A 13,507-nucleotide genomic window follows, 5' to 3' on the forward strand; every position below is an offset into this window, starting at 1 on the left:
GTCCTATCTGGTCACCTTCTCGTGTGGTCCTCTCTGCAGAAGGAGTTCATGAAGCAGGTGCAGACCAGCGGGGTGCTGATGGTTTTCTCCCAGGCCTGGATCGAGGAACTCTACCATCAGGTGCTCGACAGGAACATGCTCGGAGAAGCTGGCTACTGGGGCAGCCCAGAGGATAACAGCCTTCCCCTCATCACCATGCTGACCGGTCAGTGGCTCCTCACGCAGCCGTGTGGCGCTTGGCGGGGAGAGAGTGCCCGAGAGCCCCTTTCAGAGAAGCAGCCTTGAAACAGCCCCGGCAAACCCCCCCACCCCCCGGCAGCTGGTGACGGTGCCAGGGAGGTGTCGCGAAGCCACCTCACAGGAATGTTCCGTCCATTTTTCACGCGGGACCCTGGAGGACTCACTGTGCCCCCTCGGATGAGGACTACTTGGCACCCACGTCTGTCAGGGGAGAGCTACAGGCCTCTGCTAGGGATATGAAGTGCTTTCTGGGCACGAAGCCCAGAATTGTTCCTGGAAGCTCTCACGTGCTAGTAGGTGACCCTAATCCTTCAGTGCTCCTGAGCTGCCAGACACGTTAAAACGCTTGACTTTCAACTTGGCTCCCTTCCCATTTCCTATCCGTATCGGAGGTCCTCTCTTCCCTTCCCAGCTGCACAAGAGTTAAAAATAATGCCAAACAGTTGCCCGGCCTCTTTGTCTTCAGTGCCCTGAGTTTTAAAAACCCTGTCCATTAGAAATTTCACGTGGGGCACCTGGGTGGCTCAGTTGGGCATCCGACTTTGGATCGCGGCTCAAGTCATGATCTCACCGCCGTGAGATCGAGCTCCACGATGGGCTCCGCACTGAGCATAGGACTGGTTTGGGATTCTCTCTCTCGTTTTCTCCCTGTCTCTCCCCTACTCGCACTCTCTCTGTCTCTCTCTCTCTCCAAAAGAAAAAGATTTTTTACATGAGAGCATAGAGAGCAGTATGGGATGTGGTCATGAAGGAATTTGGGTGGGGGTGGGGGGGGGTGGGCAAACACAGTCATTCCTGGCTTTTCATGGCTTCACCATGATGTCAGGTAAAGACCAGGGAGGACTCAAGACTTGTCATCAGTAGCCTTCATATATTAGATCTCCAGGCTCATCTTATGTTTGAGCTGAGTTCCCAGACTGGTTTCTGATCTGAATCATCTCCTGGGTCTGGCTAACACGATGTGTGGGCCATGGCCCTATGCCTTCCCTGCCGTTTCTGTTGTCCAAAATGAACGTTATATTACCTTCGGTTAGTACTGGGGGGCTCTTACAAAGGAGGCAGAGTAGACTGCTGACAAGCAGAACCCAACAATGAGGAATGTGGGGTGAGGTGCTATTTAGGAACCAGGCAGGGAGTCAAGATACATAGTCTGTCCACAGCCAGCAGAGTCTCGGCCATTGGCAGGTGTTTGGAGTCCTAGTTCTTGAACTAGGATGCGACTGAGAGAAGCGAGGCTTAGGTCCCAAACTTTGGGGATCCGGATCACTGGACAGGTGACCAATTTGCATTTGGTTAACCATGGTCACACTTACATCCATTCGAAATCTAGGAATGCATACACGTGTGGGACATTTACTCAGTTGCCTGTAAGCAGTGCTTCGTTTCCACCTGTCTTTGCCAAGTCCGTCCAATAGGGATTGAAAGTACTGCCCAGCGCTTAAAGCGCCTCGGAACCTGGATAAGGATCCTAAATGTGCCAGCTCTAATTTTCAAATACCGTAGTTTCTGCCAAAATTAATCTCTGTGACTCTTACCTGGACCTTAACAAAAGGAGTCATTCAGCAGTCATAAAAATGAACAAACAACAGGTCATTCACAGTAGCCACATTCATCAGTCATTGCTGTGGCTCAGCCACCCCTTTGTCACGGAACTGTAAGCTCAGTGCGCCACATCCACGGGAGAGTTCTCTAACTCTAGCTAGAAAATGAGAGAAAAACATAGGCTTTTTCACACAGAATTCTACAAAATAAAGTTCTGTGATTCTTTGTAGCAAATTCCCAGTATGAGATGGCAAGTGAATTTGAGCAGTAGTTAACCTGGAGCTTGGAAACTTCCATCAGATCTTTTCATCCTGTGCAGCTAAAAGCAATAGCCACAATCTTACCATCAACGTTGTACTAACTGTGGCCGTTCCTGATGTCATAGAAAAGTGTTGTCTAGAACCGAGGAATTTTAGCACTCAGATAAACTTTGTATTACTTGAATCCATTAGCCCTCTACCTAGCATATAGGAAACATAACTTTCGTAACTGGAAATTTTGGGGGAATGTCATAAGACCATTTGACTCTGGGTCAAATTCATTTCAGTGAAACTGGCCTGTTCCAACTTGAGCAGTCATTGAGATTTCTCCCTGCCTCGGTTCCCCAATTTTGTTGAGAAATAATTGACATATAACATTATATTAGCCCAACGTGCACAAAATGATGATTTGATATATGTGTACATTGCAAAATGATCACCTCACTAAGTTTAGTTAATGTCAGTCACCTTACATGGTCACATTTTTTTTTTCTTGTGGTGAGAAATTTTAAAACCTATCTTAGCAACTTTTTTCAAAGAGATATGTTGCTCAGGAACACCAACCCTCCTCTTCCCTCTGCTTGTCTGGCTGGCGGGGAAGGAAAAGAACTTGCATGTTGGTGAAGGAAGAAGCTGGTTGGGGGTGACCAATAAAGCCTAAGCTGGTCTAAGGCACTCTGCGGGCTGTAAAATGCAGTTTAATCAAGCGCCATTTTTTTCTTTGTATGATTTTAATTACTGGAATGCACCATTTTTAATACGCAAATAGAAGTACATAAAACGTGAGGGGGGAAAAAAGAGATGTGTTACCAGAAATGTCTAGGCTTCATGGACTTACTGTAAGAATCAAAGCTATAATGAAATAATATTCAAACACCATGCAGAGGACTCTCATCCTGTTGGTGAAAGTCAAGTTCTAAAGTCAAGGAATAAACTTAGGCTACCCTCTTTTCCCAATCCCTCTCTGTGTTGTATTCAACTATATTAGTTGCCTTCAGGATATATGCTTCAATTCCATGGTCACTTCTCCAGTGGTTCCTTCCTTTCCACTTAGACATTCAAAGCCAGGAGATGCAGTGTAGCCCAGGGCTATAAGGCTACTTTTTTTTTTTTTTTTTTTTAATTTTTTTTTTTTCAACGTTTTTTATTTTATTTTTGGGACAGAGAGAGACAGAGCATGAACGGGGGAGGGGCAGAGAGAGAGGGAGACACAGAATCGGAAACAGGCTCCAGGCTCCGAGCCATCAGCCCAGAGCCTGACGCGGGGCTCGAACTCACGGACCCACGAGATCGTGACCTGGCTGAAGTCGGCCGCTTAACCGACTGCGCCACCCAGGCGCCCCAAGGCTACTTAATTCAGAGTTAAATCTTCTCAATCCCAGGCTCTTCTTGCCAGTGTATTAAGAAGTGGTTCGTTGAGCTAATTCCAGAGATGAGAGTTGGTTTTAACAAGAATTTAAATGGAGAATGAACGTCCTGTATCACGCTGCACGAAGTGTGTGGTGTCATTGGGAAGAGGCCCAGATGGGAGTCAGAAGACTTGCATCCTAAGCCTGATCCCTTCCTTTACCGGCCTCGTGGCCTTGTGCAGTTCACCTGCCTTGAACATTTATTTCCTTCTCTGTGAAATGGGAAAAATAATACCTACCCGGCCTACCCGCTTGGAGTTATCTGGAAGATCTGATGAAAACAACGTTATGTGAAAACACTTTGTGAATTGTAAGATATGATTATCAAGTTATTGTTGTACATTGGAATCAGATGATGTGATTATCTGACCAAGGAGATATTATTCTTATTCTCTTCTTCATTCCTATGAGGAAATTCTGAAAGAGAAATCCACGTTGGGGCAAACTGCACATATAAAATGTAGGAACGATGCCACCGTTTTGGATAAAAGGAATAGTCAAACGTCAAAATATTCGAAGTCAATAGATTTTCTGACAACAGAGAGGGCAGAGTTTATGTTTTTAGTAAAAAATATGAAGAATGTTCTGGCAATGAAAGAAAACTAGACTAAAAGAATAAAACAAAAATTTTAATATTCTGATAAAAAATTCTTACATACCTGGTACATAATAGATCCAATGGATGTTTGTTGTGGAAAAAAAAATGAATATTGTGTTGGCCATTTGGGTTTTTTTGGTTTTTGGTTTTTGGTTTTGGTTTTTCCTGGAGTGTTCCAATCTGGGAAAACCTTCCTCCTTTTCCTTGACAGACATTGATGGCTTAGAGAGCAGTGCGATTGGGGGCCAGCTGATGGCTTCAGCTTCTACGGAGTCTCCTTTCACCCAGGGCAGGAGAATTGATGACTCCACAGTGGCAGGTAATGACTTGGGTCTTGAGTTTATGAATATACATACATCCCATATGTTACCAGCAATTAAACCATTAAGTGGCAGCTTTCTGTGCTGACATAAATGAATTAACATCTCATCTTGGCAGAAAAGTGCCTGAAGGAGGTTACTTAGCAACATCTAGCTGATGACGCAACATTCATTATTTATAAACACAAAGTATAACACAATCCGATATCCATTAAATTTGATTTCCTGTAGTAGAATTGCATACACCTCAGTATTGCTAACTCGATTGTCAGAAGCTTCCAATCCATTCACCGCCGGTGGTTTATTTTGTCTCCGGAGAATGATCCTTGCTCCTTCACGTCCTAGGTGTGGCGTTTGCTCGCTATATTCTGGTGGGCTGCTGGAAGAACTTGATCGATACTTTGTCAACCCCCCTGACTGGCCGAATGGCAGGAAGCTCCAAAGGGTTGGCCTTCATTCTGGGAGCTGAAGGCGTCAAAGAGCAGAACCAAAAGGAACGTGATGCCATCTGCATGAGCCTCGACGGGCTGCGGAAAGCAGCACGGCTGAGCTGTGCTCTAGGTACAGGAGGGAGTAACGTTCCCGGACCCGTGGCCCGCGGGGTGTCCCCGAGGAGCGCCGTGGGAATGGCCCTCGTGGAAAATGAATCTTTTAGAAGGGCTGCTGGGTAAAAGGCTAGACGGTGGACTCCGTGAGGGGTAATTGTTTCTTTTCTCCAAAGGAGTTGCAGCTAACTGCGCCTCGGCCCTTGCCCAGATGGCAGCTGCCTCCTGTGTCCAGGAAGAAAAAGAGGAGAAGGAAGTCCAGGAGCCCAGTGATGCCATAGCACAAGGTAACAGCTAAAGAGCCAGAATCCGCCTGGCGCCTTATGTGCGGTCTGCACACCCCTGCACATGTGACAGACACCTGTCCCTGTTCCTTGTGTGATGCACAGCATGTATTTACTGCTGATCACAAGATCCCAGCCTGGATCACAGGCCTGGCTCTTTTACATGGCTGACCCTGCAGAGTGCCTATCGTAGATCCCTGTGAAGGCAAGACACGTACCATTCCGGCCCCGGCGACTTGGCTGCTCACAGGAGTCCGGTAGGACACCAGAGGCCCCCTGGCTGAGCTATTCACACTTCTGTCATCACCCAGCCGCTTGTGTTGGTGCTGTACAGAGTACACATTTGAAGATCGCTCAGGTTGTAGTGGGGCAAGGCAGAATGGCCAGTTTTCTGAGTAGGGAAATGAAATGGAGGCAATCCTGGAGAGGAGCTTCAGAGAACCTTTGTTCTTATAAGAGAAAAACCTGAGCTTTGTGAACTCCAGAAAGAGTTGACTTTTACCTGGTTAAAATCCATTAGCCAATGAAGCAGATGATCATCTAGGGTATATACTTAATGTGCACAACCGTAAGTTACATAAAAATCCTTACAAATTCAAGGTTCTTAAAAAATTATAAAACCAGAATTGATGTTCAAATGCTACACAAATGAAAACTAAAGTCGGTATCACATCCATGAAAGACGATGCTTTGCTAAAACTCAGTTTGCCTGTTACAACAGGAATATGGTTCGGCTTCCTCTGATGTAAGCATGCTGTGTTCCTGCGTTCCGGACCATCACCCAGTTATCCCATCAGACCCATCTTCCAATGACTTGGAACCTTGATTCATGGCTATTGTCCATGATATTGTCATTTGGCCTTGCCTTGGCATTTGCTATAACTGACATATCAAGTTACCTTGTGCATCCTTTCTCATTAGTCCTCTGCAATTAAAAAAGTATTATTTGAAGATCACAAATATAAATGTAAAAGGGAGTGAAACGATTCAGTAATCTTCAGTTATAACGTAGCCATGGGCCCAGAGCATACATACACCTGGTTTAGATGATCATCGTCATGAACATGTGACATTAAATAAACCTCAGAGAACTTACAGATTGCCAGGAATTCTGTCTTATCGGTTTGAGTACATGGGTGGGAGAAGGGCTTGGGCACAAGGGGCTTCCGCTGGGGTCAGCACATGAAGCCCATCCTCACTGCTATGACTGACCTAGAGCCCACAGATGGGTCTGGAAGGACCCAGCCGAGGACCCACCCTACTCCTGAACTGCAGAGAGCTGAGCTCGCCAGGGTCTGTGGGGCCTCTGGGCTGGGTGGCTTGCATGATGAACCACGGGGACCTGCTGTCAAGGAGCTTGCTGCCAGTGACATCGAGTGACATCTACTGTTTGCCTCTTGCCCTTGCACAACGACCCATTCTTTCCTTTCCATCCTTTCTCTCTCCCTTTCTGTCTCCTCCTTGGACCATTATGGTAATGACTGTCTCTCTGGCACAGTGAAACTCAAAGTGGAGCAGAAGCTGGAGCAGATCGGGAAGCTGCAGGGGGTCTGGCTGCACACAGCCCACGTCTTGTGCATGGATGCCATCCTCAGCGTAGGCCTGGAGATGGGGAGCCACAACCCGGACTGCTGGCCGCACGTGTTCAGGTGCATGACAGGATCCCCAAACCCCGGTCAGTGACCGAGTTCACAGCACCTGTAAGATGCAAATGGCACTAGCTCCGCAGTCCTCATGAGACAAAGACAAAAAGCCCGTCTCCCAGGCATTTGGGCAGACCTGGGACAATGAGGCACTGCCCGGGGGGGCAAGGCAGGGGACAGGTGCCAGGCGCCAGGCTGTTTCTTCTCCTTCTCCTCAGCACCTGCCCAGAGCCTCGCACCAAGCTCCGTTCTGGCAGAGCAGCAAAGGGGAGTCAGGGGCAGGGCTCAGGCACCTGGATCTCGCCAGCCAGAGCACCAGCCAGATCTGGGTTCAGTTTGATGCCCCCAAAGCAGATGCAGCCAACAGCAAATGTCTGTTGAGTCGGAAAGAGAGAATCCGTCAGATCATCCAAGGATCGAAAAACCCAAAACCCATCTTGGGAGGAACTAGGGTATGAAAAAGCCAGGGTGAATCAGGCTGGAGCAAAATGGGTTTTAATGTGGAGGCTGGAGACCCCCTGTTCTTCCTGCCTCTCACAAGCACATCAGGGCAGGAAAATGACTTACATCGTACCAGAGCGTTTTACACGCAGTCAAAAAATTGCCCGGTTACAGAACACGAGAGTGAACTATCCGGGATGGTCCTTACCGGTAACTGGACTTACTCTGTGATACTGGGCCTCTTATGAACCGTCCTAGTTCCGGGGTCTGTTGGGCAGGAACAATTTGGAAGTTGGCACTTATACTCTACGTGGTGACACTTCTCTGTGTTTACTGTGATCAGGGCACCACCCCGGCATTAGTGATATGGGGCTGTCGGGGCGAGGCAGGACACGGCTGGACAGAGCCCTTGCGAGAGGGCCCATTATGGCTAGAGGTCCTGCCAGCCACATGGACGCTCGTTCTGGGATCCTACAGAAGCGCTTCCTGGGTTCTAATCAGAGCGCTAGAGGGAGGGGGAGAGGGCTCCTTGGGAAAACTCCCTCCAACAGCTGAAGTCCAAATAAGCCAGTAAGCTGGACAGGGCACAACAGGATGAAGAGGGCTTTTGTTACCCACCTTCCTCCCAGCATGGGGTGAGTCTGAGGAATCCTTACCCCACTTCCAACCCATCCGGTCCAACTCAAAAAAAAAAAGAATGTGGATAGTGAGGGGGGGGGTGGGGGGGAGGGAGAGGGAGAGGTGGCCCTCACCAGAGGAAGGAGGGAGATCGGGGAGGACTGTGAAGCTGGCCGGACTTCCTTTCTCTCACTGTGGGATTTACGGAGCTGTCCTGCTGAGCGGCAAGGCCTAACAGCTGCTTGTCTGTGACTCTGTCCAGGGTCTGCGAGTACGTGGGCACGTTAGAACACACCCATTTCAGCGCCGGCACCCCTCAGCCCCCTCTGACCATCAGCCAACCCCAGAGGGCGCCAGGGGACTCTGGACTCCTTGGCGACCCAGAGCGTGAGGACTCGGCTGCGGAGCAGAACCTGGAGCCCGAGAGCTCCCTGAGCGCGGCCCCTGTCATCCAGCCCCTCTCCATCCAAGAGCTGGTCAGGGAAGGCAGCCGAGGCCGGGCCTCCGACTTCCGCGGGGGCGGCCTCATGACAGGGAGCAGTGCCGCCAAGGCCGTGCTCACACTGTCCACCCAGGCCGACAGGTATGAGCGCACGCCATGGTCCCCACACCCCAGACGGCTGCTCGCCGGAGGGCAGCGCCACGTCCGTCTCTCTGGGCTCAAAATCACTCCCAGGGCAATTTGATTCGCTGGCCGGTCATTTAAGCCTCTTTTGATTTTTTGTTTTGTCCAAACATACTTCTGTCTCCCAGCATGCCCTGCACTTAGAATGAACAGCTTGCCATCTGACGACTAAGACCGGAGGCTCGGGAGGCAGGCTCCCTGGGCCTAGAAGTCTGCACGTACCCTGTGACCTTGGGCAGGTTCACCTCCCCTGGCCCTGATTGCCTCATCGTAAAGTAGGGTCACGAAGTCACTCTCTCACAGGGTAGCCGTGAGGTTGAACTAACTATGAAGCACTTAGGAGAGAGCTTGCTAAATAGGAGAAATCCATTATTTGGATGAAAATTACAGTCCCACATCCAAGAGTGTGATATATTATTTGACCACGTTACGGTCGAGAGGAAAAACTCAACAATAACCCCAAGCAGTGACGCTTTCTGATGTTGAAAGTGCTGTTGGTCACCAGTCACATGTAGTCCTGCCTCACTTCAGGCTCCACGCTGGGTCATTGTGCCCCCAGCACAGGTGCAGTGAAGTTTGTACAGGGGGCCAGACAGCCAGGGAGTAGGAGAGCGGAATAGCAATCACTGATGCTCAGGAGAGTTCTTTCCTGGCCTTGACGCTAACTGCAAGGTCACATCTGTATAGTTTTTGGTTGTATGTGTGTAATGTGTGTGTGTGTATTATATATATATACATACATATATATATATATATATATATATATGTATATATGTGTGTGTGTGTATATATATAATATTTATTTATTTATTTATTTATCTATTTATTTATTTATTTATTTTGGTATGTAATTTATATATATATATATATATATGTACGTACGTATTAGTGAGATAGAGTAGGGGACAGGGGCAGGTGGGAGAGGAGAGAGAGAATCCCAAGTAGGATTGGCTTGAGCCAAAACTAAGAGTCAGGCGCTCAATCAACTGGGCCACCAGGTGCCCCTACGTCTGTATAAATAGTTATGCTGAGACTCTGTTTCTCCATCTACTAACTCAGTACAGCAATCCCTTTTTCCTGTTTATCCAACAAGATGGCTGTAAAAGTGTTTCGGCATCTGGAAAGCAGTATACGAGTGCCAGGTGGTGCATACTATCCACCACTGATTTTTTTTTACTAGGAACGAGAGAGAAGAAATGGTTAATAGGACGCAGAAACTCAATAATATTAAAATAGGCATTACAAAATAGCAAGGAAAAGTGTCTTTGTTTCAATAGTTTGCGAATGTTTAATCCACTAATTCCTGTCTTAAAACCCGTACGTGTCCTATAACCTCTTCAAAAGAGGCTCCTTGTTCCATTTCTGTTGGCGACACTCTCCCTTGCCCAGCACGTGACACCCCACGGGCTGTTTGTCCTTCTGGTATGAGCACAGACTGGGAGGGCCGGCAGCAGGTGACCCAAGAGCAGTGGAAGGCTGGCCATATAAACGCACATTTAATGCCAACCTTCTGAACTCCAGTGAGCCTCCGATCCTTCTCTAAGCCCTGCTGCCTGTGCTCCCCTCTTCCTTCCCAGCTCCTTCTGCCAGAAATGTCTGCGCCCAGCTGAGTAGAAAACAAAAGGAACCTGCAAGGCCCATTAGGTTAGGGATGTTTGTTCTTTTGGCTGATGCTTGAGTTCCCACCAAGTCCAAGGCTCTGGGTGTGTGTCAGAGGCAACATCAAAGCTAGCCCCACCCTGAGGGGGCTTACAGGCTTGGGTTTACTTGGGTTTTGTGTCCTTCTCAAGGCCAAGCCCAGCATTAGACTCATCAGTTGTAGCCCAGCAAATGCCTTGATTCACTCAGTGGGCTTTTCTATAATACAGCTTAGGACCCTGAAGCTACTTCTAAGGATTCTATTCCCCATTACTCAGTTTCAGGGAGCGACGCTTTGTCAGTTTTCAACGTCTTGCCAAACATGTTCTTACTGTCTAGGATGGCTGTGCTAAGTCATGGGGATACACAGATTTTTTTTTTAATCATCTGTGCCCCTTAGATTAAAACCTCATAGTTAGAGCAGACTCGTGCCCAGCAGTAATACGTATATAACATAGATTTATTTTCAGTGTTGACACATTTTCATTAATCCCATTTGACAAAACCGTCCTAATGATTCTACCACAAAGACTTGGCTAGATCGTCTCCAGATAACAAGTCTGTTTATTTCATCCAGGCTCTTTGAAGATGCTACGGATAAGTTGAACCTCACAGCTTTGGGAGGGTTCCTTTATCAGCTGAAGAAAGCATCGCAGTCCCAGCTCTTCCATTCTGTCACGGACACAGTCGATTACTCTCTGGCAATGCCAGGTAATTCTTTCCCGGGAGAGACTGTGCTGTGAGAGTAGCGGGAAACGGCCCAGATCCCTGATAGCAACAGCCCCTCTGAAGACTTGAATCCACATTCCCTTTGCACACGGTACCCTGGCTGAGTTCTGGTGCCGATCTGTCTTCCAGCTGTGAAGTGTGGCAGGGGCGGGGGTGGAGTGACAGTATTATTCTCCATGAATGGAAATGTCGCTGCTGCCGGCACCATAGGTGTCACTATACCTACAGCAGGTGCTGAGTTGCTCTACTAAGTTTTGTGCTTGCGATGTAGAAAATGGCGTGGCTACTCAGGGTACAGATAGCTTCACATGAGGGTGGGACTCCATCTCCATATCACAAACCGTGTCTCTTCGTTCAGCTCAGCGGTGCCTAATTCCACAAGGGACTGGTGGGAGAGAAAAGCGGAAGGGTCAGAAGCCTCCTGCCATTAAGGCATGTCTCGTTAGCGATCAGTCAATATCACCGTCTTCACTGATGAGGCCAAGGGAAAAGGAAAGGTCCTCCTGAAGGGAGCAGAGTTGGACTGAGCTGCCCGTGGGTCCCAAATGGGTGGCAGGTTGCTCACAAATACAACTGTCCGTCAACAGCCACAGTTGTCGTGCGGAAACAGAGAGCCTCTGTCCTGATGGGTTCAGGCCGGGCACGCGCTGTGGTGGCAAGGTTGGATTGCGCAACATCTGAAGTCCTTTCCATCTTGAGGAATCTGAAGTTCTAAGTGTATATGTTTGGCCTTTTGATCCTTACTGCAGATTCTGATTTGAGAAGTACAACTCTTTCCCCGCTAGTTTTTAACAGACTTTAAAACCCTAGCTATATAAAGCTAACCTCCAGACCCATCAGACGTCCAGAGCATCCCTGAGCCCAGGGGCAGCCTTCAGAGTGTTTTGCATTGGAGAAATCAGCAAGCTCTCAGCTTACAAAAAGCAACGAGCAGGGTCAGAAGGAGGCAGCACACCTAGGAGGAGAAGGCAGCATTTGCTTCGGAATGAATCACACGGGAGTTAAAATGCTGCCTTCACCATTTACCAGCTGCGTTGTCTTGGGTGAGTCAGTCTCCCTTCCTGACATTTCATTGTTCTTAATGGCAATAATTACGTTTGTTTAAAGCTTGATTTAAAAAAAAATAACGTGGGGCGCCTGGGTGGCTCAGTCGGTTAAGCGTCCGACTTCAGCTCAGGTCACGATCTCGCGGTCCGTGAGTTCGAGCCCCGCATCGGGCTCTGGGCTGATGGCTCAGAGCCTGGGGCCTGTTTCAGATTCTGTGTCTCCCTCTCTCTGCCCCTCCCCCGTTCATGCTCTGTCTCTCTCTGTCTCAAAAATAAATAAACGTTAAAAAAAATTAAAAAAAATAAAATAAAATAACGTGACTGACGACACCTAAAGAACCAGCACAGCATTCGATGGAGAGTAAACATTCGGTGAATGTCAGCGATTATTCTTACTGTCATTTTGAAGTTTATTTGATATGGCAAGATTAATTAGAAAGGAGGAGCGTGATAATGATCAGCATTTTGTAGGCGGCATGAGAGAAGCCAGACATGAGTGAGAAGAAAGTGACAAGAAGGGAAAAGACCAAGGTGACGGGGCAAAGAAATTGCAAAAGGTCAGAGTAGGCAAGGACTGCACGGAACCAGACAGAGCAGGTTAAACAAGCATGTTATTGAGTGGGCAGGGGCCTGACCTGCTTGGCAGGGGCTTCAGAGGTGCCACTAAGGGCTATCAAAGTAGAGCATGAGTGACGACAGCAACGAGCTAGGAGGGGGGGGGTCAGTACGTATGTGCCAAGCCCCGCGATGAGCACCATCCTTAAAGTAACTTGAAGAGGTGAGTGCTGTTATCCCCACTTGCACAACCAGAAACGTGGCTTGGAGAGGGAAGTCTCTGGTCCAGCGGAACCCGGCTTCTAAGTGGCTCAGCCAGGATTTGAGTCCAGGCAGCCGGACTCCCCCGCCCTCCTCCTTAACCACCGCATCATTCCTCCTCATCCACAGCCTTGCTCACACTTGTCACAGCAGGCATTGGGCATCTGCTGGTGACTCGGAGGGGTGGGGTCTGGCCTTGTTGAGTGAGCCACCCTGTCTTGAATCCAGGGTCCTCTCTCCTCTTGCTTGGCCCCCCGCTGACTAATCCTACCGCTCTGGGTATTTTTAGCCTCTCTCTGCGCTCGAATGGGTCCAGCTAGTTGTGTGTTTGGGTGTTCTGGTCTTGCCTTCTTACAGGAGAAGTTAAATCCACCCAAGACCGGAAAAGTGCCCTGCACCTGTTCCGCCTTGGGGATGCCATGCTGAGGATCGTGCGGAGCAAATCGCGCCCGCTGCTCCACGTGATGCGCTGCTGGAGCCTGGTGGCCCCGCACCTGGTGGAGGTGAGCACCTGTGAGCACCTGGAAAGCGGAGCCAGTGCAGGGGGTTCCAGCCAGTGTGCGGACAAAGAGCACTGTGGCCCGAGAGCAGCGCCTGGGCACAAGCATCACGGTTCTCTATCCGTCACGGCACCTAGAGAGTCACCGCAAAGGGCGGTACCACCACGGTGTCACCCTGACCCTCTTTCTTTACAGTTACGTGACTTGGCTAGGTACCTCCCACAGCCGGTTTTTCATTCTTCATGCTCTGGTT

At 48.8% G+C, this 13,507-nt stretch overlaps 1 protein-coding gene across 3 annotated transcripts in view; it reads left to right on the forward strand.

Annotated features, from left to right (window-relative positions):
• ARFGEF3 (ARFGEF family member 3) overlaps positions 1 to 13,507 on the forward strand; it is a 185,259-nt gene that overhangs the window by 123,829 nt on the left and 47,923 nt on the right. For all 3 annotated transcript variants that reach the window (XM_060616769.3, XM_060616770.3, XM_060616771.3), the window contains 8 exons: positions 40 to 205; positions 4,261 to 4,368; positions 4,715 to 4,930; positions 5,091 to 5,201; positions 6,697 to 6,847; positions 8,163 to 8,483; positions 10,741 to 10,874; positions 13,112 to 13,257. In XM_060616769.3, coding sequence (XP_060472752.2) covers positions 40 to 205; positions 4,261 to 4,368; positions 4,715 to 4,930; positions 5,091 to 5,201; positions 6,697 to 6,847; positions 8,163 to 8,483; positions 10,741 to 10,874; positions 13,112 to 13,257 — 1,353 coding nt within the window. The remainder of the gene's footprint in view (positions 1 to 39; positions 206 to 4,260; positions 4,369 to 4,714; positions 4,931 to 5,090; positions 5,202 to 6,696; positions 6,848 to 8,162; positions 8,484 to 10,740; positions 10,875 to 13,111; positions 13,258 to 13,507) is intronic.

This window comes from Panthera onca, chromosome B2 (genome assembly GCF_046562875.1).
Source record: "Panthera onca isolate mPanOnc1 chromosome B2, mPanOnc1 haplotype 2, whole genome shotgun sequence".
NCBI classification, from domain to species: Eukaryota; Metazoa; Chordata; class Mammalia; order Carnivora; family Felidae; genus Panthera; species Panthera onca.